This window comes from Andrographis paniculata, unplaced genomic scaffold (genome assembly GCF_009805555.1).
Source record: "Andrographis paniculata isolate CXL003 unplaced genomic scaffold, ASM980555v1 Contig30END, whole genome shotgun sequence".
In the NCBI taxonomy this organism is placed as follows: Eukaryota; Viridiplantae; Streptophyta; class Magnoliopsida; order Lamiales; family Acanthaceae; genus Andrographis; species Andrographis paniculata.
Window position 1 is genome coordinate 3,245,740 of NW_026137563.1, and position 20,207 is coordinate 3,265,946.

General features: G+C 41.2%; 5 protein-coding genes across 19 annotated transcripts; 3 read left to right on the forward strand and 2 right to left on the reverse strand.

Annotated features, from left to right (window-relative positions):
- Positions 1-224: 224 nt before the first annotated feature.
- LOC127246637 (protein CELLULOSE SYNTHASE INTERACTIVE 3) lies at positions 225-8,473 on the reverse strand. 3 transcript variants are annotated; one of them, XM_051268115.1, is made up of 8 exons: positions 8,339-8,473; positions 7,822-7,920; positions 7,568-7,655; positions 4,127-7,148; positions 1,307-3,848; positions 692-1,146; positions 501-617; positions 225-377 (listed from the first exon to the last, which is right to left on the reverse strand). In XM_051268115.1, the coding sequence occupies exons 3-8, from the start codon at positions 7,612-7,614 to the stop codon at positions 225-227; spliced, it is 6,336 nt and encodes a 2,111-aa protein (XP_051124072.1). In that variant the 5' UTR covers positions 7,615-7,655; positions 7,822-7,920; positions 8,339-8,473. The 3 variants fall into 3 exon arrangements, with proteins under 3 accessions (XP_051124072.1, XP_051124070.1, XP_051124073.1); XM_051268113.1 differs by having other exon boundaries at positions 7,822-8,257; positions 8,339-8,453; XM_051268116.1 differs by lacking the exons at positions 225-377; positions 501-617; positions 692-1,146 and having other exon boundaries at positions 1,487-1,685; positions 1,769-3,848; positions 7,822-8,257; positions 8,339-8,438.
- LOC127246640 (uncharacterized) lies at positions 8,104-10,130 on the forward strand. 6 transcript variants are annotated; one of them, XM_051268124.1, is made up of 5 exons: positions 8,104-8,215; positions 8,290-8,572; positions 8,829-9,059; positions 9,135-9,502; positions 9,576-10,130. In XM_051268124.1, the coding sequence occupies exons 2-5, from the start codon at positions 8,345-8,347 to the stop codon at positions 10,018-10,020; spliced, it is 1,272 nt and encodes a 423-aa protein (XP_051124081.1). In that variant the 5' UTR covers positions 8,104-8,215; positions 8,290-8,344; the 3' UTR covers positions 10,021-10,130. The 6 variants fall into 6 exon arrangements, with proteins under 6 accessions (XP_051124081.1, XP_051124082.1, XP_051124083.1 ...); XM_051268125.1 differs by having other exon boundaries at positions 8,121-8,215; positions 8,284-8,572; XM_051268126.1 differs by having other exon boundaries at positions 8,137-8,215; positions 8,296-8,572.
- Positions 10,031-12,555, reverse strand: LOC127246638 (aldehyde dehydrogenase-like). 4 transcript variants are annotated; one of them, XM_051268120.1, is made up of 10 exons: positions 12,160-12,546; positions 12,018-12,086; positions 11,838-11,934; positions 11,547-11,753; positions 11,337-11,452; positions 11,140-11,244; positions 10,887-11,059; positions 10,719-10,806; positions 10,494-10,643; positions 10,031-10,406 (listed from the first exon to the last, which is right to left on the reverse strand). In XM_051268120.1, the coding sequence occupies exons 1-10, from the start codon at positions 12,355-12,357 to the stop codon at positions 10,176-10,178; spliced, it is 1,434 nt and encodes a 477-aa protein (XP_051124077.1). In that variant the 5' UTR covers positions 12,358-12,546; the 3' UTR covers positions 10,031-10,175. The 4 variants fall into 4 exon arrangements, with proteins under 4 accessions (XP_051124077.1, XP_051124076.1, XP_051124075.1 ...); XM_051268119.1 differs by having other exon boundaries at positions 10,719-10,809; positions 12,160-12,540; XM_051268118.1 differs by having other exon boundaries at positions 10,494-10,806; positions 12,160-12,555.
- A 193-nt stretch (positions 12,556-12,748) lies between these two features.
- Positions 12,749-15,234, forward strand: LOC127246645 (uncharacterized). Of its 2 annotated transcripts, XM_051268136.1 has the most exons (7): positions 12,757-12,861; positions 13,350-13,423; positions 13,538-13,727; positions 13,866-13,964; positions 14,042-14,193; positions 14,292-14,849; positions 15,176-15,234. In XM_051268136.1, the coding sequence occupies exons 3-6, from the start codon at positions 13,560-13,562 to the stop codon at positions 14,677-14,679; spliced, it is 807 nt and encodes a 268-aa protein (XP_051124093.1). In that variant the 5' UTR covers positions 12,757-12,861; positions 13,350-13,423; positions 13,538-13,559; the 3' UTR covers positions 14,680-14,849; positions 15,176-15,234. The 2 variants fall into 2 exon arrangements, with proteins under 2 accessions (XP_051124092.1, XP_051124093.1); XM_051268135.1 differs by lacking the exon at positions 13,350-13,423 and having other exon boundaries at positions 12,749-12,861.
- Positions 15,191-18,793, forward strand: LOC127246642 (probable L-ascorbate peroxidase 6, chloroplastic/mitochondrial). Of its 4 annotated transcripts, none has more exons than XM_051268130.1 (12): positions 15,191-15,382; positions 15,454-15,603; positions 16,007-16,127; positions 16,198-16,298; positions 16,379-16,466; positions 16,771-16,838; positions 16,913-16,999; positions 17,308-17,382; positions 17,463-17,540; positions 17,618-17,722; positions 18,161-18,235; positions 18,486-18,793. In XM_051268130.1, the coding sequence occupies exons 1-12, from the start codon at positions 15,248-15,250 to the stop codon at positions 18,636-18,638; spliced, it is 1,236 nt and encodes a 411-aa protein (XP_051124087.1). In that variant the 5' UTR covers positions 15,191-15,247; the 3' UTR covers positions 18,639-18,793. The 4 variants fall into 4 exon arrangements, 3 of the variants coding, with proteins under 3 accessions (XP_051124087.1, XP_051124089.1, XP_051124088.1); XR_007837749.1 differs by having other exon boundaries at positions 15,211-15,382; positions 17,628-17,722; positions 18,486-18,697; XM_051268132.1 differs by having other exon boundaries at positions 15,212-15,382; positions 16,007-16,073.
- The last annotated feature ends 1,414 nt before the right edge of the window (positions 18,794-20,207 follow it).

Consider the following 20,207-nt stretch of genomic DNA (forward strand, 5'->3'; position numbering starts at 1 on the left):
AGGTCTCATTCTACACATCACAAAATGCTTGGTACATTTTGCAGTTTGGATGGCATATTTGCACTATTTACATAACTGGATCCTTCTATCAGCATTCACATCTCTGGAGACGACGAGCTTTGACGCCAACTCATGTGGGGTTGCTGATCCTTTTGTTCAGTCCCTGGCTGCAAGTCTTGTTCTTTGTGTAAGAGATCTATGTATTATGGTATCTGCGAAAAGTTTCACTCAGATGACATATTGGACCAAGCTATCTCGATTTCAAGAGTTCGCGGATTGCCATCCTTGCTTGTGCGATGACTGATGTTGAAAACACCAGCGTGTGTCCCTTCAGTCACGACTCTGCCGATCTGAACTGTGACTCTTCCAAGGGTAGTCTGAGAACACGAGGGATATTGCGCCATAAGTGACGGTCATTACCAAAAGGGACATTCGGCAACAGCTACAAGAAGTTGCAGATTATTTATTTATTGAATGGAGGAGAGTTGAAGGGTTGCTACCTTTCCGAAAGTACTTCTGCCTCTGCACACAATGTGTAGCTTTTGGCCCTTGGGTGGTACGTCGAAAGCCCATGTAAACGATTCTTTCCATTCCGGTGAGGTGCTATGGTTAATGACCTGCACAAGTGTGTCGAAGCCAGTCAGGGATTTAAGAAGATATGCAAAGGTATAACCAGCTACAGCTTCGATACCTTAGTTCGCCTAGGAGGGCCATTTCCAATCGTCAATCGACAAAAAGCATTGGTTCCGCCCATGAGCTGCCTCAGGTTACATGCTCGCACTACGGTGACCGTTAGACAGCCTGGTAAAGAATACAACAGGCCTTTTATCCTTTCCGGGAAAGTTGGAGGGCAACATTTCAAAAGCATTTGCAGAGGAGGGATGGCTTCAGCTGCGACCATGGATTGGGATTTCGACACATCAAGTGGCATCATTGACCATGAATTTCTCAGCAAACCCAAGGTGGTCAGCACTGAATCCTGAGCGGCTTCGCTCCCAGACTTCAGTGCTGCAACCAAATGGGGAATACACAGTGTCGTTGCTTCGGAAATATGAAGCTTGTGAAAATTGGTAAAAATGACATGTAATGTCCTCAAAACCTCTTCGTTGACGCTGGACATGGACAGCAATTCTCTCTCTAGAGCAGCTGCACAGTGACAGTTCAGTAAGAAACCCCTCAAGAATAGCTATAAAGGGCAGTAAAGGGCAACTGGGCAAGACAACATGTCGACGCAGAAAGGTTACTAAGCATATTTCACAATAAATTTAGATATAGAAAGATTAAGACCATATCAACAAGGAGTTACCTGTCAATGATCTGATCAGCTCATTTGAAACATATTCTTGAAGGGTGTGACTTGAAAATAGAAGTTTGATGAGCAGTGCAGCCTGTGTAACGATATCTGGACTTGGGGACAGCAGCAGTTCTTGAATCACCAATATTCCACCTGCTTCAGCAACAGCTCTTCGATTGGTTCTGCTGCGTGTGACAAAGTTCTGTAACGCGCAGACTGCCACCATTTGCATTTCCTCCGTAGGCTGATCCTCCAGCAGGTTTATCAGTGCCTGGCAGGCAAAAATAGCATCAGTAGCTCTGGCGAGGCCCTCGTGTTGAGAGAGATCACCCAGTGCAAGTGCAGCAAGAAACCTCCCGGTTTCGGATTTTGTTTGCGGGTCTAGCAAATACTGAGCAAGAGGTGCAATAGCATATTTAGAAGCTTTCATTTCCCGTACTCGTCTATTGTTGAATAAAGCTTCCAGTAGTCTACCTGATCCCTCTTCACAGTGGTGAGACCTCATTAAATCTAACAAAGCATCCACAGCACCAGCCTCAACCATCAATTCAGCACTCGAACCCTCAGTGTTTTCTTGAACCAAGAGAGCATTAAGAGCAACCTTAACGGTGCCCTCATGGGACGAATGCAACATTTTAACAAGAGCCACAGCTGGAATGTTTAGATAGTAGTCAGCATCAGATTGCAGGATATTTGTGAGAACTAAGGCTGCAGATTCCCATAAAGCCTCGGGCGGTAGAGGATCTTCTTGGATAATAACCTTGGAGAGCTCAAAAATACCACCAGCATCAGAAACCGCCTTAGGCCAACTTAAGGAGACGTTTTCCAGGGCCTTTATTGCAGTTTGCTGCAAATTCAATATGCCAATTCCTGCAAGCTGAACGAGAGGAACAACCGCACCTTTTGTGGTTATATCTTGCTTATAATGTTCCAAAGCAAGCAGGTGAGACAACAACTCCGTACCTAGCTGTTGGATAGCTTGCGATGGGGACTCCAAAAATGAGATTAGAGGTTCAATGACTTCACTAGGAGTGAGTTTCATAGCTGAGAGACTTTGAGGCTTCTCCAGAATGTTAACAAGTGCTTGCAGGGAACTGTGCTGCCCCCACAGTCCAAAATCTGTCCTGAGGAGTACTGAAAACAATGGCTCTACTATTTTCACAGCAGCTGGGCCTTTTGAAATCACACTGCTATTTGTCAAGATGCGGAAGAGTTCGGCAATCATGGCACACAATGAATTGGGAGCCATAGGGAGTAACTCTAGACAATTATCAATAATTCCAGCATTGACCATATCCAACTTGCGAGGAGTTCTGTCCTTCCCCAATTTGATGAGTGCACATATGCTTGCTTCAATAAGCCGATGATTTGATCCAGAAACCAGACCTACAAGAATGCCAACCACATCATGAGCCGATGTGACATCCATTTGTTCATTGTCTAATAGTCTCTCAAAAGCACAGACAGCAGATTCCACAGCAGTTTCTTCACCAGACTGCATCAACAAGATCAGGGGTTCAGTGCATTCAGAGGCAACTTGCGTTTCTCGGGCTTTTGGGTCATCAAAAAGAACATAGCACAACTCTGCAGCATCTCCCTTTAGTTGCAAGTTCATAGAAGATGTCAGAATCTTAGAAAGATTGTGAAGAAGATTTCCTTCTACTTCAGCTAGCATTGCAGCCTTTGATTTATTATCTGAAGTCAGTTTAAGCAGTGCACCCAAAGCAACCTTTTGTTCACATTCTGTGGTAGAATCAAGCATATCAGCCAAGGGTTGAATTGCCTGTGAAGATGATTCAACATTCCTGATATGATCAGCATCAAATAGTTCACTTAGGGCTCTTGCAGCACTTAGCCTTGCACTTCTAGATCCCAAACGAAGAATAGCAATCAGTTGACTCATGCAACTAATTGCTGCATCATAATGAACTAGATCTGGATTGCTAAACAATATTCTAAGTAACTCAGATATCGTGGCCTCCGTCAAGTCTGCTGGACTCAATGATAAATATTTAGTCAGAGCATCCAGAGCTCCAGCTTCAGCCATGATTTGTTTATTTATGTCATTTCCATCAGCAATCTGAGTCAAGAGGCGAACAGCTATTGGGGGAGCTTCAGGTCGTTCTGGAATGGGCTTTAGCAAATCAACAAGCAAAGGAATTGCCTTCCAAGCAATAGAACCAAATTTGATGTCATCGACTTGGAATAATTTTTCCAAAACTACCACTTCGGGATTCCTCGCCAAGGAGAAGTCTTGAGATAAGGCTATCAAATTTTCCCTATCAGATTCTAGGAATCCAATCAGGGCAGTTAACCCAGGTACAGCACCTGAGTTTACCATGGCAAGGTTTATTCCCTTAATGTCATGGCAGACAAGGCTAGCCATCGCCTGAGCCGCAAAATATCTGACAATCAATTCATCTGATTTCAACAAGACAGAAAGTGAGGGTATAATCTCCATGGTCATATGAGAAGATGCAACATTAGGATCCTGGAAAAGTGAAGCTGCCAAAGCTGTGCTGATCCAGACTCCTTCTGTGTCCTCAAATGCAGCCTGAAAACAGCAGCCCACTTTTAGCAAGCAAATTGAATCTTAGAAGTGCTTGGGGTCAAGAACCCAATTGTGACATGTATTCATGATTTACAACTAACTTCTAGATGGCTTGTGCGGCTGTCTCCACACATTAAATTAAAAAAACTACATGAAATGCAATTAATGGTCCATGACTAATGAATCATATAGAGCAATATTCCATAGGCAGGTAACCTTCTAGAAATATGATTTAAATAGCTCTTACAACACAACGCAGAAGAAGTACACAGAGACATTACCAGATTACTGTTAGCATGACTTGAGAGCTTATCTGATAGGGCTTCCAGCACTCCAACTTCCATCATGGTGATTTTGCTTGTGGGATGAAATGAAGAAAGTATACATAGCAACCATAACGAAACAGTGCTTCCAAATACAGTAGCAGGATCAGGTACATCAAAACAACCTCCATCCTGAAAAGCTTTTCTCTCTCTCAAACTGCTAGGGGACCTAATTTTGATTTCAAGAGAGGAACTTTGCTTAGTCATATTAGCTAATCCTCGGATAAGAGGATTCATATATCCAGATGCCTCAAGTGCATCCATGGATTGAACTTTGTTTTCCTTGGTAGCACAAATTAGCAATGCTGCTCCTCCAACCCTCACTTCCAGGCTACTAGATCTAATAATCCTACTAGCCAGGACACTTATTGATCTAGTATTTGAGACCAATAAATCACCTAGTACAGCTGGTTGATCCCCAGTAAGTCTAGAGAGAATCCCTATCACTTTGTCCTGTACAGATATAGAACCTCTACAGAGGCAATTTACAAGTGTTTGTAAACTTGAGAAAACGTTGGAAAGGGCAGACCATGGTGCGTAAGTAGATTTCCTGTCCTGCTTTGCGCATGATAATAGTGCGACAACTTCTAAAGCATCAGCAGCATCGCTGGTATCCAAATCCATTTCCTTTAAGGATTCAACAAGTGCAAGAACAACAGATCGACATTGGGTGTACCCACCGAGGACATCACCTACTTGAAAATGCTTCAATAATTGGCATAGTGCTCGGGAAGCACTCCTCTTACCTTCTGGCGATCCTTCTCCCAAAAGTCTTGTTATAGCAGAAACAACATCCTCTGCAAGTGCTTCGCCAGCTACATGAGGATTTAACAACAAATTAGCTACTGCAGCCATTGCTGTTTCTGCAGATTGAATGGATGATGTTCTTGCTAATTTGATCAAAGGTTGGACATCTCTATCAGCAATATAAGGAGACAAAGCCCCCAAAGCCCGAGCTGACTGAGTTGCAATGCCGTGAGATTTGCTAGTCAAAAGTTTCATACAGGGATTGATGACTTCATCTGTGGCTAGACTATCACAAATATCTTTCCTCTTGCTGAATAAGTCAGCCAAAATTGAAGCTGCATGCCCTTGAGCCTCCTCATCTGATGAATTGAGAACCTGGACAAGCGACCTCAAGCCCATATTAGCAGTAGCATTCTTATTCACAAGGTCAGCATGAGAGGCTGTGGAAAGCACATGACCCAAAACTTTGATGACAGACGCCTTGGAACTTGAAGTGTCACCAACAAGGATATCTAACAATTGGTTAATGGTAGCAGAATCACCAAGCCTGATAAGTTCTATAAGAGCATTTGCAGAAGCTTCCTGCCCTTTTGGTCCACCATTTCTTAGGAGCCATAGAAGTGCTGGGATGGCTCCAGACCTTTCAATACAATCACGGATATCTTCATTGTGAGAACCCAAATTCAACAAGATATAAGCTGCACTTTCCTTCGCCTTCAAGGATCCAACTTCAATTAATTGAACTAGTGGAGGAATTCCACCAGCTGCAGTGATCGCCCATCTACTGTCATCTACTTGTTCAGTCAGGATAGCAAGCATCTCAGCTGCATACTCCTGGTGCTGTTCGCTGGATAACCCCAGAGATGATATTAGTATCTGAATTCCGTCCCTCTTTCCCAGGGCCTCCCAAACACTTACTTTGTTAGCGCATAACTCAATCAGAGACAGGATCAAATATTCTTGAGAATCACCAGCAGCCATTGTCACAAGCCCAACAAGAACTCTTTTAGCTGCAGATTGATTGATTGTGACTGAAAGATAAGGATTTCCATATAGGCTAGCCATGGCCTCAAGGATGCGCTCCTGTACCAACTTATTATCTCTTGGCTTTAAGAGCATGACTAAAATGCTTTCGACTTTTGTTGAGTCAAACCTCTCTCCATTTCCACTCTGTTTATAGACCATTAAGGTATAAGCTAGTGCTCCAATTATATCAGCAACTGGAGCCGCTAACCTAGGTGACTGGGCAAGTTCTCCAAGATAAAGCATGAGTTCAGACATTCCACCACATATATTTGCTAAAGATTGTGTAGAATGCTGCTGAAGAGCCTGCCCACCCTCTCCTTGCATCCCTTCCTTAGAAGGCGCAATTATGGCCCCAATAAGCACTGTTGTGCCCTGGGAATCAACAATAACTTGCTTGGCTATCGACGATTTTTTAGTAAGGGCTTCTAATGCTTCAGCAGAACTGGCCCTCACAAAGATATTTGTCTTCGGACCTAAGAGCCCAAGCAAAATTTTGATTGCCCCAGCATCAATAATCTTTTGTATGCTCTCTGTAAAACTCAAAGTCAGGCGTGCTAGGAGAGAAGCAGCATTGGCTTGAGTGGTAGGATTTTTACAAGATAGAAGGCTAACAATAGTGTTCACCCCATCAGCATCAAGTGTTGTTTTCCAATATCCATCTTTATCACCACAAAGATTTTTTAATGCCCCTGTGATAAACCCTTCTACCACTTTGTCCCGCTCCTTCTTCATATATAATTGCTCCCACAAGGATGGCACCACCCCCTCAGTAACAAATATCTTCATGCCTGTGAGATCTTCTGAAAGTCCATTGGATGATAGTTCATATATTGCCTCTGCAGCTGCCTTCCTAGCTTCAATTGAATCATATTTCAAAAGTGAGAGTAATGGTGGAATGCATCCACCCAGAAGCACTTTTACCCTCAAATCCTTGTCTTTACATAGGACTCTTAAGATTTCAGCAACATTTATTTTGGCCAGTTGGGTACCATTTCTTAGAATGGATACTAATAATGGCATTGCTTGACCATGGGAAACAATGAAGTCCCTTGCTTCTTTTCTTGATTTAGCTACACCAAGCAAACAAGCCGTGGTGAGTTCTCTTTCTTGGGGTGAAGAAGCACTGGAATGTAGTTGCTCGAACAGCTTAGCAACTCGTGATAATGCCTTCTCAAGATCCTCTGTTGCAGCATTTCCATTTGATTCCCTGAAGATACATAATATAAACCAATCTCAAAAGTACATTTAGCAATTGATACAAATAAATACACAAGATCTAGAGAATAACAACTACAACTAGGGAAATCACTGCAAGAAAAACACATAAGTCTTGCTTCAAGTTCAATACAGCCTAGTATATGACCATCCACTTAACAAATCTTCGGTCATGCCTGCAGTAGTCGTTCCAGACTGCTAAGGTAAAGTACTTAATTATTCTTACAAAACAAGAAAATGAAATCAAGCAATTGAGAATCAGCAATATAAGTCAAGACTACTGCACAACCAATAGTTTTGAACCTCAAAATCACTACATAACATATATCACAGCAGCCCCACTGTGTTCATACAGGGAAAACAACACATCATTGTATTTCAAGAGAGAAATACTAAAGTTTGACAACTTACTTGCGTTTCAGAGTTAGATTCGCAGCCTTTTGGAATAACTTCGACATTTGCAAGACCACCCCACCTCTACAATGAAACTCTTATTCCCCTGCAGTTCACAACTAATTAAATATCTCCACTAGATTAGTACACCAAAATACTATAAAATTAAGCACTCCACTGCACCCACATTCTCTTCCCCTTCTAAATCTGGCAGACACATTTCAATCACTTTCCCTTAAGCAAAAACATAGAACATAGTTTATCAATATTACCTGAGCCCCAAAGTTGGCAAAGGCAGCCACACTTAACGCCTCCTTTAGATCTCCAGATTCAGCGTCTCTCACTCTCCAAAATTTTGCTATCTCGATTCCCTACAAAACATTGTATTAGCATACAATCATCATTGTGCACAAATTTGTACAGCGATTGAGGCCAATATTGCAGCCAAAGCGCCGCTACACACAGAAGAACAAACAACTTCTTCCTCAGCCCCAAACCACCGTCGCCAGGCGCACAAGCAGAAGCTATACGAAGAAGAGCATACACATGCAATATATGTGTTCATAATTAATCCACATTACCATTACAATAATGCAAAGTTAGGAATTAATTATGAGATCTACGATAAAAGCATCGACCAAGCCAACGACAGGGAGATCGAATCAGGTCAGCATTATATACATATTTTACTCGCAATCGTCAAATAAACTGCACAATCAACATAATTTAATCAGTTACAGGTACAGACACAAGCAAAATAATAAACAAAACAGGGAGGGGACTCATCACCTCGAGATGTTGACTGCGCCGAAGAAAAATCATCAATGGAAGCAGGGCGCGGGCGCGAGAAGCGACGGAGAGGGGACAGAGCCTTCTTCGCCCATTCCGGTTTGGTTCTTTTCCTCTTCTTTCTTCTCCCTCTCACGTTTGTTTCATTTTTTTTCGGTGACTATCGCCAGGTCCATGGACCTCAGCACCGAATGCATCCACACCGTTAAATCTCTGGGGTCCACGCAATTAACGGTACTGGTCTGTTCCACAAAAAATCCCCAATCTTTCCCCTAACACTGCAGCTCTCTCATTTAACTGTACCTCAATTATTATGGCAATAATACTGATAAACAAACAAAAAAAACAGTAAAAGAATTAAATTACAGTAATATTGTATGCATGTTTTCAGATTGAGCATAAGGACAATAATGTAATTTTAATTACGAAACAACATAAGAAAGGAAACTGCTAAAAATGGCTGTCTGTATCTTATGTTAGGTTTCTTCAGAATTCTGGGAAGACGAAGAGGCAGTTGAATGCATCCATTACCATTGCCATGGCCGACCACCAATCAAGATCACATTCACATTCACATTCACATTCCCAAGACCTGTTGCATATTCTAGGATTCGGTAGCATTACCAGGGCCTGCAAGTCATTCCTCTTCAAATGCTATCCAAACAAGAAGTCCAAGAAAACCGCCATCAATGTCAACCCCAAATCAACATCGGATGATAAGGTAAGAACAGATTAACCTGCCTGTTTCAATTTCTTACATCAATGGTCCTTGAATTTGTCACGTTAAACCGTGCAGGTTAAAAAGAAGAAGAAAAACGATAATAGTTCCAGAGACAGAAAGAAGGATGATCCACCTCCGGCTTCTCCGACGGCGGCGCTCCGCCGCCGGAGCTGCGACGACTACACGCTGAGATCGTCGCAATGGAGTCCGGCGACGTCGGGGCTGACGAGGAGCAAAACGGGAAGGCGCAGCGTGGACGCAGCCACGATGAAACAGTACTTGTCCAGAACCAAAACGACGTCGTCTTGCATCCTGTATTCAAACTCACACGGCCTCATAAAGCCCCCCGCCATCGAGCATTACCTCCATTGCACGCTCGACGACCTCTGCTTCGGCTGCGTCAAGAAAATTCAGACCACAAGAGACGCTGTTTCCGACAACGGGTAATAAAAAAATCAATCAATCCATCCCCAAATGCACTAGACTAAGTAGCTTCTTGCACGGTTATGGCGACAGGCGAAATGTGGAAGAAGAGGAAGAGCTGACAATAAAAGTGAAGCCCGGGTGGAGGAAAGACACGAGGATTACCTTCAACGGGAGAGACGCAGGGGGCGTCGGCGTCGCGACTGCAGATGTTGTGTTTGTCGTAGTCGAGACAAAGCACCCGTTGTTTTCCAGGCGGGACGATAATCTATTGCTGGAAATCGAGCTTCCATTGATTGATGCACTCACCGGATGCACATTGTCGGTGCCATTGTTAGGCGGCGAAACGATAAGCCTACAAATGGATGAAATAGTGTATCCGGGGTATGAAAAGATCGTTGCGGGGCAAGGAATGCCGAAGCATAATGACCCCGAGTCGAGAGGCGACTTGGTGATAAGTTTTAGAGTGAAGTTTCCTGAGGAATTGACGGAACAGCAGCGAATCGATGCTGCGGATATTTTGCAACAGGCTCGTTGATCTTGTCGATGTTTATCTTCGTATTCGTATTTCTTTTCTATGGTAATTTAGTGTGCAGAGACACGTATGATCGGTACAGAGTTGTTGTATGCAGACGAGTCTATGTGTATAAGTTCTTAGCAGCTGGTTACAAATGGCTGTGATTCGATCGAGTCTTACAACCCGAGCATGGCTCGAAGGATTCGAAACATGTTTCTACTCATCAGGGCTTTCAGAAATTTGAGCTTTTCAGGTGTGTATGGCGGATATCTTGCAGCCGAATCGCCTTTGAAACCTCGTTGCAAGACTGGTTTTTTGTGGCTGAAAGCATCGAACGAGTACTTCCCGTGGTACGATCCCATTCCACTTTCTCCCACGCCTCCAAATGGCAATGCGTGCTCGGCGAACTGCACCGTAGTTTTGGCAATGCAGATCGATCAGGTCTCTAAATGCTTAGATCGGTAACTATGGCGAGTTGGGGAGAAGAGACTCACTTGCAGAGCTGTCTCGTTGATGGCCATGCCTCCGGCTGCGACTCCTCTCACGAATTCCTCCTTGAATCTTTCGTTGTTTGTGAATAAATACGCCGCGAGAGGCTTTTCCCTCGCGTTGATCAAGCTAATGCAGTCCTCCAATTTGTTCACCTTCGAATCGACAGAGCAGATCGTTACAATATAAGGCGCGTCGCAGATATATAGCAGATGATCGTTGAGTTTTACCGTGACAATTGGAAGCAGAGGACCGAATATCTCTTCATTCATGATCAAGGAGTCTTGTGGCGCATCTAATATAACTGTGGGGGCGATCCTGCTGCAAAATGTAGAAAGGATAGGCGCTCGAATGGCGTAAATTACAAAAAACAAAAGAATCGGAAAGGCCAAACTCACAGATTGGCTCCATCAAGCTGGCCTCCATAAACAACTTTGCCAGCAATTTTATCGTCATCCAACAGCTTAGCCAAGCGCTCAAAATGGTTAGAGTTTATGATGCTCGCCAAGTCGTTGGATCGCAGAGGCTCCTCCCCGAAGAACTTCTCTAGTTGCGACGAAAGAGCTTCAACCTAAGAAGACACATGTTACAATCTTTGCTATAAACACATGCTGAGTTTTGTTCATGAACAGAGGGCTCATGTATCCTTACTAACTGCGACGCGCATGCTTTTGTAGTGAGTATATAATCCGGCGAAATGCATGTCTGTCCGGCGTTGCAGCCCCACTTCCCGGAGATGATTCGCCGTGCTGTAACCTTTCAAAAGGACATAACAAGTTTGCATCTATGATGCCAAATTGCCAATAACGATCATCTTTACGGATGAACAAGTAACACGCAGCGCCTACTTCTAAGTCGATGTCTGAATCCACAACCACTGGAGATTTTCCTCCGAGTTCTAACACTACAGGTGTAAGATGCTTTGCAGCTGCAGCCATCACAACTCTTCCTACCTTACTGCTCCCTATGAGAAAGTTACAATTTCGATTGTGTAAAGATCGAATCTCTCTGTCTCTTCGTAAGGTAATTAACTAACGAACAAGACAACTATCTCCAACCTGTGAAGAATATTTTGTCCCATTTCAGTTCAAGCAATGCAGTTACTTGTGGTGTTGCGCCTTCGATGACTTTCACAGCCGATGTGTCCATGTACTCCCTGAGAAGCGTCGACAGCACAAAGGATGTGGCAGGGGCAACTTCCGATGGCTTCAAAACTACAGCATTTCCGGCTGCAATTGCACCGATGAGCGGATCCAGCAATAATACTGTGGGATTCTACAAAATGAGCCTAAAGAAGAACATACAATAGCTGATTAAAAGTAATGAAACGAAGTAAAGACTAAACATACAGAAAGGATAGTTCCAAGTGGATATAATAAGCACCACTCCAAGTGGCTCCGGCACTATCGTCGCCGATGATGGAAATGAGGCCATTGAGGTCTTCACCTGAAACTTACAAAAACAGCAATCGATGCATCTAATGAAAAACATACGACAGAAGATTGAATCGAAACTAGCCTCGACAGGACCTTTTCCGGCGTCATCCACTGGCGTAGGTTTTTCAATGCGAAATTGCACGAGGAAGATACTGCAACAATCTGCACGAAAACACCATTAATGAACAGGAAGATCGCACCACCACCACGACCGTAGTGTTGTTAAATTAATTACCTCGTGAAGATAAGCTTCGTATTCAGGTTTATTGAGGTCAGAGCGCAGAGCTTCGAGGATTTCCTTCTCACGACAAGCGATCATCTCTTGAAGAGCTTTCAACTGAGACTCTCGCCACTCGAAAGACCTGGTCTTGCCGGTGGCGAATATTGCGCGCAGATCTGCCGCCGCCCTTGCCAGCTGGCCGGCCGTAGCCATTGATATATAGTATTAACTGTTATTCCCTGCACTGCTGTGGAGAACTACTCAACGCCTTTGGTCTTCCTTTATACCGCGCTTCGCTCTCTCTCTCCTTCTCTCTCTGAGAGGCTGTGTTCGAAAGACTGTTGGTTCATCTTTGGCTCTTTTCATGGGATTTCTTCTATGGCGTTAGGCAATCTTTAGGAAGATACATACATGATGGTGACTGAAACAGTACAGGAGTTCAGCTCCCCGGAGTGCGTAATCATACAATACATTTTGGAGGGGAAGTTTTGGATAGGCTAAATTGGCCCTTTAATACAGTACATAAATAGGCTTGAGTTGATTCGGCCCATTAGGCCCGTTTATATTTATTATCGAAAAATTAAATTTCGGAAAAATTGCGCAAACCATCGTCAGCTACGTCACGGTTTGAGCGGATCAAATCGCGCTACGGTTTCGAACATCGGCCGGCAACGGCGAGAAATTGTTGGAGATTTGATCTGGATTGATCACAAAAAGGTATGTTGTTGCTTTCTTCTTCCTTTTGCTCCCGGTATTATTCGAATGAGATGCGTCGAGTTTGGATCCGATCGACTGTGCGGTACTAGATCAGGACCGATCTGCTAGTACATGCATTTAGTTGTCGCTTTTTTTTCGTCTTCCGGCGATTACTGAAAGTTTTCATCTATATGGGATGTACGTGCTCATCGCGGGCGCATACTCTATTTGGTTTTTGTCCATTAGAACAAGGACTGTTCTTAACATGTTATCATCTTATTGCTTTTGCGAATTATTTTTAAATATATATATATATATATATATATAGAGCAATTAATGGAGTTTCGTCTTCAAATGAGCGTATATATTATTGTTTTTACGGAGATGAGAGGGGATACGGACATGATTTCTGTGTAATGTCAATGTGCAAGAACATACTTACGGTTACGTACTACAGTGCTTATTCTTCCGGTTAAAAATGCTCTTAGATCCGGTTCTTATTCTTCCAGAGTGCTTTGATCGTTTCATGGTTAATTGATCATACTTGAAGCATCCTGTAGCATGGCTTAGTATGAGACAAAAGGTTGCTTTAATTATGTCATTTTTTGTTGAATTACATTTATCGAAATCTTTCCAGTGTCCTTCTATTCTCTGATGGATACTCATTCCCTCATGGTTCTTTTTATTACTCCGACAGATATGCCTTGATTCATTAAGAAATGTACAATAATCTTGGGGCGCAGCCTGCTGTGCCTAGACCGCCTAACACACTGCCAGATCCTTTCGGCAATTCGTTCTATGGTGCAAGTCCAGAATTCATTAGAGGTGGATTGGGTGCTTATGGAGAGAAAATTTTAGGGTCCAGTTCTGAATATGTACAAAGCAATGTAGGTGACTAATGGGGCCTATGATAATTTTCTCTGTTTTTCAAGGCACTTTAGCCTTATTCTGCACTGACTCAATGACAATCAATGCTATGTAATTCTGTTTTAAAAATTCATTTTTCTTTGAAATTATTGTGACAGATTAGCAGGTATTTCTCTGATCCACAATACTATTTCCAAGTCAATGATCAATATGTGAGGAACAAATTGAAGGTTGTTCTTTTCCCGTTCCTGCACAGAGTAAGATTCTGATCCTGTATGGCATTTTATCACTCCCATTATTTGGCAACAAATTCAATTATTTTAATATGTTTTAGGGCCATTGGACAAGAATCACGGAGCCCGTTGGTGGGAGGCTCTCCTACAAACCTCCAATTTACGACATCAATGCCCCGGACTTGTACATTCCATTTATGGCATTTGGTACCTATGTGGTTCTCGCAGGCTTATCTTTAGGTCTTAATGGGAAGTAAGTTTGCAATTGTTCTTTCGTCTATTTTACTCACTTCATATTACAGAACAAACTCCTGTTCCATTTCCTTTGCTCATGCTACATTACTGCTCCAGGTTTAGCCCTGAAGCTCTTAGCTGGCTTTTCATTAAGGGTGTCGTTGGCTGGAGCCTGCAAGTTTCCCTACTGAAGATGACATTGTTCTCCTTGGGTAATGGCGAGGCTCCTCTACTTGACATGGTGGCATATGCAGGATATGCTTTCACTGGACTGTCTGTAGCTGTGCTGGGAAAATTGTTGTGGGGCTATGCATACTACTTTCTCTTGCCGTGGACGTGCGTATGCATGGGAATTTTCCTGGTAAAGACCATGAAGAGGGTTCTTTTTGCAGAAGTGAGGAGCTTTGATTCGAGCCGGCACCATTATCTCCTTCTCTTCATCGCCTCGGCGCAGCTTCCCCTGCTGATATGGCTGGGTAACATTAGTCTTAATTGGCTTATATAGACTATTACACTGATAATAATGAGTGGTTAGGAACTCCACCAAGGAAGTGTTGCTGTTGAACTTTTGATATTACAACCTCAAAAGAAATTTTTATCTATTTTTATCCAGGTTTTCGTGCCTTTTGAAATTGCCATACTTCCATTGATTTGCTAGGAGCTGTTGGAAACAGAGTATGGAGTTTCAGTCTGGTTTTTTTTATCAATCTAAGAAATGCATGAAGTTACTTGCTAATCTATTTGTATATCATATGGTGCCAATTTGTATTTTTGTGACTTTAAATTTATTTTCAATTTTTATTTTTTTTTCATAAGTTAAATTTATAATAAGTTTATTAAAACAAAAATTAAAATACTGTATTTAACTTCTTTTTTTCTGTTTAATATTTATTCACTAAGGACATTTTTTTTTAAAAAAAATTATTAATACATCAGCTATTTCTTAAATTTTTATTATTTTTATTAATAAAATATTTATTTGTATTATTTTATTTGGCCAGAGAGACACGTAATGAACGTAACCCCACATATCCAAAATTAAAGCTGCGAGTAACAACCAATGGCACGGTACTATGGCTTCTCTCTCAGCCGCTCCTCCCGTTCGTCTAATCCCTCCCGCCACCGGCGATCGACTCGCCTACCGCCCCTCACTCTCCTTCAGCTCCCTCCGATTCTCTCCCCTGTTCTCCCGCATCGTCCTGCGTCGGGTAATTATTTGCTCCTAAATTTGAATTATGGTTAGTGTTTGATTGATTATAAACACATCGCTGTTTCTTAGAAGAATGTTTCTCGAGCGTTTTCCGGTGGGAGAATCGATTACTCGACAGTCTCGTCACCGATATGTGCAGCGTCGAAACCCGAGCAGCTGAAGCGTGCCCGAGAAGAAATAAAAGAGCTTTTCAAGACTAAGTTCTGTCACCCTATTATGGTAAATCTTTTCCACTGACTTGTCTATTTTTCGTTCTTTCATTTATTTTGTCCGAGAATATGAGGGATTTCGTTATTAAGAAGTGTATATTTGGTGATTACGCGGCAGATATTTCATTCCCACGAGCATTGTCGATTTCGTTGAGCTACGTATGATTGAATTGTCTTCGATTGCTCTCCAAGCTCAAATTTAGTTCTGTTTTTATTTCTGTTTGAGGAAGAAAGAGAACAGACAAAACTAATTCTGCATAGACTCACAGACGCTGGTTTAAATGATCTTAAGTAATCTAATTTTGTATTTTTTGCCTTTCCAGAAGATGAGTATTCACACGTTCATGTTCCTAACATTTATTGCAACCACTATTAATATTGATACAAAACTATCACTTATAAACATTATGCAGATTCGGTTGGGTTGGCATGATGCTGGTACATTTGACAAGGATATTGAGGAGTGGCCAAAAAGTGGTGGTACTAATGGAAGTTTAAGATTTGAAATTGAACTGAAGCATGCAGCAAATGCTGGTTAGCGTTCAATGTTCATTGGTTATATTGTTTGACTGCTATGTTATTTGACAAAATTGGCTCAGGGCAGGGCTTGTCAATGCTCTTAATCTTCTTCAGCCCATCAAGGACAAGTATTCCGATGTAACTTATGCAGACTTATTTCAATTGGCTAGTGCTACTGCTATAGAGGTAGTTCCCTTATTTGATCCAATGAAATTGACAAAACATAGATTACACAGATTTCACTAATGCCATATATCCGTTTACAGGAAGCCGGAGGACCCAAAATCCCCATGAAGTATGGAAGAGTAGATGTATCTGGACCTGAGGATTGCCCAGAAGAAGGGAGACTTCCTGGTAAAGTAGCTGCTGACACTTGGGGTATCTGTTAGCCACAGCATGCATGTTTAAAAACATTCCATAAATCTAGAATTTGATTTCATGGACGAGTCACAGGCATTGTAATGCCTTATTAGGAGTTAGACTCTAATGTGACAAAGTATACCTGAGTGATTGCTTTATTTATTGGGTATTTAGTACCCACAAATGAACATCAAAATGGGTGTGGTATGTTGGTTGGAATAAGAGATGTCCATATTACTGAGGTTTCTTGTTGATTATGATGGGAACCGCAGATTTAATATTACCATTCATTTGTTAGATGCTGGTCCTCCTTCCCCTGCTGACCATCTTCGTAATGTATTCTACCGGATGGGCTTGAATGATAAGGTGTGTGTTCCATACACTTTCTCCTGATATGTTTCGCCAATAACTGTGTCATTGATGTGCTTCGTGATATCCAGGAAATAGTTGTTCTTTCTGGTGCACACACACTTGGAAGGGCAAGGCCAGACCGTAGTGGATGGGGCAAACCGGAGACCAAATACACGGTAACAGAAATGGCTACTTTTTTTTTTTTGACATTTGTATGTTAGATCGCATTCTACTCACAATTTTGGTGTCTTTTATATCCACTTTCATACTTAATAGTATCTGAGAATACACAAGATGCAATTAACATTCTTCACTTTCTTCTGGAATAATTTGGTGAATGTCCTATAGAAGTATACCAATGGTATCAAAAGTTTTGTATTTCAGCTACATGAGTTCTTTCCTGGCAGCCTAAACATTTCAAAACAATTGCATTCATCTTTTCCTTTCATGTCAATTTACATTTTTAAGCTTTGTTTCTTGGCAGAAAGATGGACCAGGGGCCCCTGGAGGACAATCATGGACGGTTCAGTGGTTGAAGTTTGATAACTCCTACTTTAAGGCGAGTATGATACTCTGTTTTTTGGTTCTTCTAGTTATGACCAAAACTTATTTTTATTTTCACGTGTCGTTCACCTGCAGGATATTAAAGAAGCGAAGGATGAAAATCTGCTAATTTTACCTACTGATGCAGTTCTGTTTGAAGATTCTTCATTCAAGGTGAGCTAACAGAATGCTATCTAGAAAACTTTAAATGGTATGGCTTTGCATTTGATGTAGAGCTATTCATATTCTAGGAATATGCAGAGAAATATGCTGAAGATCAAGATGCATTTTTCAAAGACTATGCTGAAGCCCATGCTAAGCTTAGTAATCTTGGAGCTAAATTTGATCCACCTGAGGTATTGGCCTAAAAGTTAATCCCCCCAGCATGTATCATATGAACTAAAAGTTTATTTGTTGACATTAATCCAATTGACCTCATTGCATTCATTCAATTTCTTCGTCTTGTTTTTTTTTTTTTTTTTTTGTCTCTTTTTCTTGTAATAATTGAAAAAAGTTGCATTAATCCTATTGCTTAGACATGCATCTTAAGCAAGGTTTGCAAGAAGGCTGCTTTTGCTCACCATATGTGTTTCTATCATTTATTAGCCACTCTATTTTGTGTTAACCAATGTAAAAATCTGATGAAAGATAACAGTGTATCTATACCGTGGATTTTGATAACCAATTTTCTAACCCATATATCCTATGATTTATTTGCATATAGATTTATAATTTGCTTGCTAGCTATATTTATCATAGCTTATCTCCAATTCACATATTACTACTTTTAACAGGGTTTCTCATTAGAAGACAGTCCTGCACAAGTCCAACCAGAAAAATTTGTGGCAGCAACATATTCATCAGGAAAGGTTAGTATTAGCTAACCCTCTTATGATCCTTTTGATGCTTGAATACTTTGAGAAAAATAATAATAACTAGTACTGAAATCTCTCACTGTTTATGGTTGCTGCAATACTAAAATTGAACACAACTATCTACTCTGTGTGTCTTACTTAAATAAAACAAAATTGACTGCTTATACGAACAACAAAAGTTAAAACTAGGTAGTTTTAACAAAGGTGTATATATTCAATGAGTATGCACATATTTGAATTGCAGAGTGAACTCTCAGCTTCCATGAAGCAAAAGATGAGAGCAGAGTATGAAGCATTTGGAGGCAGTCCAGATAAGCCTTTACCATCAAATTACTTCCTTAATATCATGATTGTGATTGCTGTCTTGGCATTTGTGACATCTTTGATTATGAACTAAATTTGCTAAGTAACATAACTATATATATTTCTAACTAAAAGTATAGATGTTCTCATACATATGTGTTCTCGTACTTGTGTGTTTTTTCATCCCGTTGAATCTGGTCTGATCCATCTTTTGGATATATTTAATGCCAAATGCTGGTTGGTTCTCTAGTTCTATCTCATTTTTTCCCACATCATGCACTTTGTTTCTGAAGTAGTTCATTGTCAATATCTGCACGGGAGACACTGTTGCATTTATAACTTTCGCGTACCTCTTTATGTCACCAATGAATAACTCGAAAGATGGAAATCAACCCTTTATAATATACTTGATAATTTATATAATGCTATGGTACTTGTAAGATTATTTTGGTCATTATAATCATGCACTAGATTAGTTTATTAGCACACAGGGGAGACTATTTGTCATTTAACCTTGTGAATTGATTCTTTATCTTATCAAGTTTTCGACTAATTCCTCTGTGCATTAACCACCTCCCTACTGAAGTAATACTGAAATGTTCTTTTTTTCCTGCGAACCGAAAAGCTAGAAACTTCTCCATGAAGAAAATATGCTTTGCTTACTTTCCAGATATGGTTGCCTACCGACCATCTGCCTATGTGATTCAATGAAAGCGTTGTTTGTTCCAAATACAATATGATATTCTCCATTATAGTTATATTAGGAGTACATACACCTGAACCATGAGTTTAGAAGGCAAGTTGCCATTTGGTTAAATAAGTTAGGTAAGAAGCTCTAGTAATTATTCATGGAATCCACTTTCGGGTGAGATTAGGTTAACAGCTGAATAATACTTTAGATCTGAAGCCGTTAAAAGCGTTTGCTTGTTAGTTTGAGCAAAAGACAAAATGAATTGAAAGCTCACCCACCACATATCATGTCTCACTGCTTTAGTGTTTTTTTACTGCAATTTGACATGCCTGATTTAGGTCTCCCAGTCAGGAACATAATTAATAATACACATGGCTCCAACAAACTTCTTCCCATTGTGGATTATGAAGGAAATCATGGAAAAGGAATTAGTCTAATTGATGACAGATCCATGAATCATACACATATACATATATATCCTGTCGAATACTGATTTTAACATAAAAAGGAGACCCACTTTTATGTTACATGTATAGATTGGTGGTGATGGTGAAAGGTGGCAAGAGTGAGAAGTGGTGAAAAGGAATGGTCAAAAGGACTTCCTTGGGCAGAAAAGAAGTGGGCCACTGTAATTGAGTTGAGATGGCCCACTGATGTAACCCAACTATTAGGGTGATAGATAGATAGATAGAAAGAGAGCCCAACATTATTAGTATAATTTGTTGGCTTGAAAATTGACTTGAAACCCTCTAATCAATAAATTCTGTCCCCATTACAAGAACCCTACTTGGGTCAAAGATCACCACCACACTAATGACCAATTAGAAACTGTGAATATGCATCAAGAGTTGACTTGGGGGTAAAACCTAATAGCTAAAGCGTCAGTTACTTGGTAATTTCTATTGCTGCAATTACTTAGAGAGAACCAAACAGACAAATCCAGCAAATTTGATATCAACCTTCTTAACCCTT

Coding starts and splice junctions, on each gene's coding strand:
- LOC127246637 (XM_051268115.1), bottom strand. CDS start 7,614: ATGTCGAAGTTATTCCAAAAGGCTGCGAATCTAACTCTGAAACGCAA. Junction 7,149..7,567: donor AATCTAACTCTGAAACGCAA/GTAAGTTGTCAA, acceptor ATGTATCTTCAG/GGAATCAAATGGAAATGCTG. Junction 618..691: donor GCCCTCCTAGGCGAACTAAG/GTATCGAAGCTG, acceptor ACACTTGTGCAG/GTCATTAACCATAGCACCTC.
- LOC127246640 (XM_051268124.1), top strand. CDS start 8,345: ATGTTGACTGCGCCGAAGAAAAATCATCAATGGAAGCAGGGCGCGGGC. Junction 9,060..9,134: donor AATCAACATCGGATGATAAG/GTAAGAACAGAT, acceptor TAAACCGTGCAG/GTTAAAAAGAAGAAGAAAAA. Junction 9,503..9,575: donor GACGCTGTTTCCGACAACGG/GTAATAAAAAAA, acceptor TTATGGCGACAG/GCGAAATGTGGAAGAAGAGG.
- LOC127246638 (XM_051268117.1), bottom strand. CDS start 12,357: ATGGCTACGGCCGGCCAGCTGGCAAGGGCGGCGGCAGATCTGCGCGCA. Junction 11,453..11,546: donor GGACAAAATATTCTTCACAG/GTTGGAGATAGT, acceptor ACTTTCTCATAG/GGAGCAGTAAGGTAGGAAGA. Junction 11,060..11,139: donor AAGCATGCGCGTCGCAGTTA/GTAAGGATACAT, acceptor GTGTCTTCTTAG/GTTGAAGCTCTTTCGTCGCA.
- LOC127246645 (XM_051268135.1), top strand. CDS start 13,560: ATGTACAATAATCTTGGGGCGCAGCCTGCTGTGCCTAGACCGCCTAAC. Junction 13,965..14,041: donor TTTTCCCGTTCCTGCACAGA/GTAAGATTCTGA, acceptor AATATGTTTTAG/GGCCATTGGACAAGAATCAC. Junction 14,194..14,291: donor TCTTTAGGTCTTAATGGGAA/GTAAGTTTGCAA, acceptor TTACTGCTCCAG/GTTTAGCCCTGAAGCTCTTA.
- LOC127246642 (XM_051268130.1), top strand. CDS start 15,248: ATGGCTTCTCTCTCAGCCGCTCCTCCCGTTCGTCTAATCCCTCCCGCC. Junction 16,299..16,378: donor CTAGTGCTACTGCTATAGAG/GTAGTTCCCTTA, acceptor ATCCGTTTACAG/GAAGCCGGAGGACCCAAAAT. Junction 17,383..17,462: donor TTGATAACTCCTACTTTAAG/GCGAGTATGATA, acceptor GTTCACCTGCAG/GATATTAAAGAAGCGAAGGA.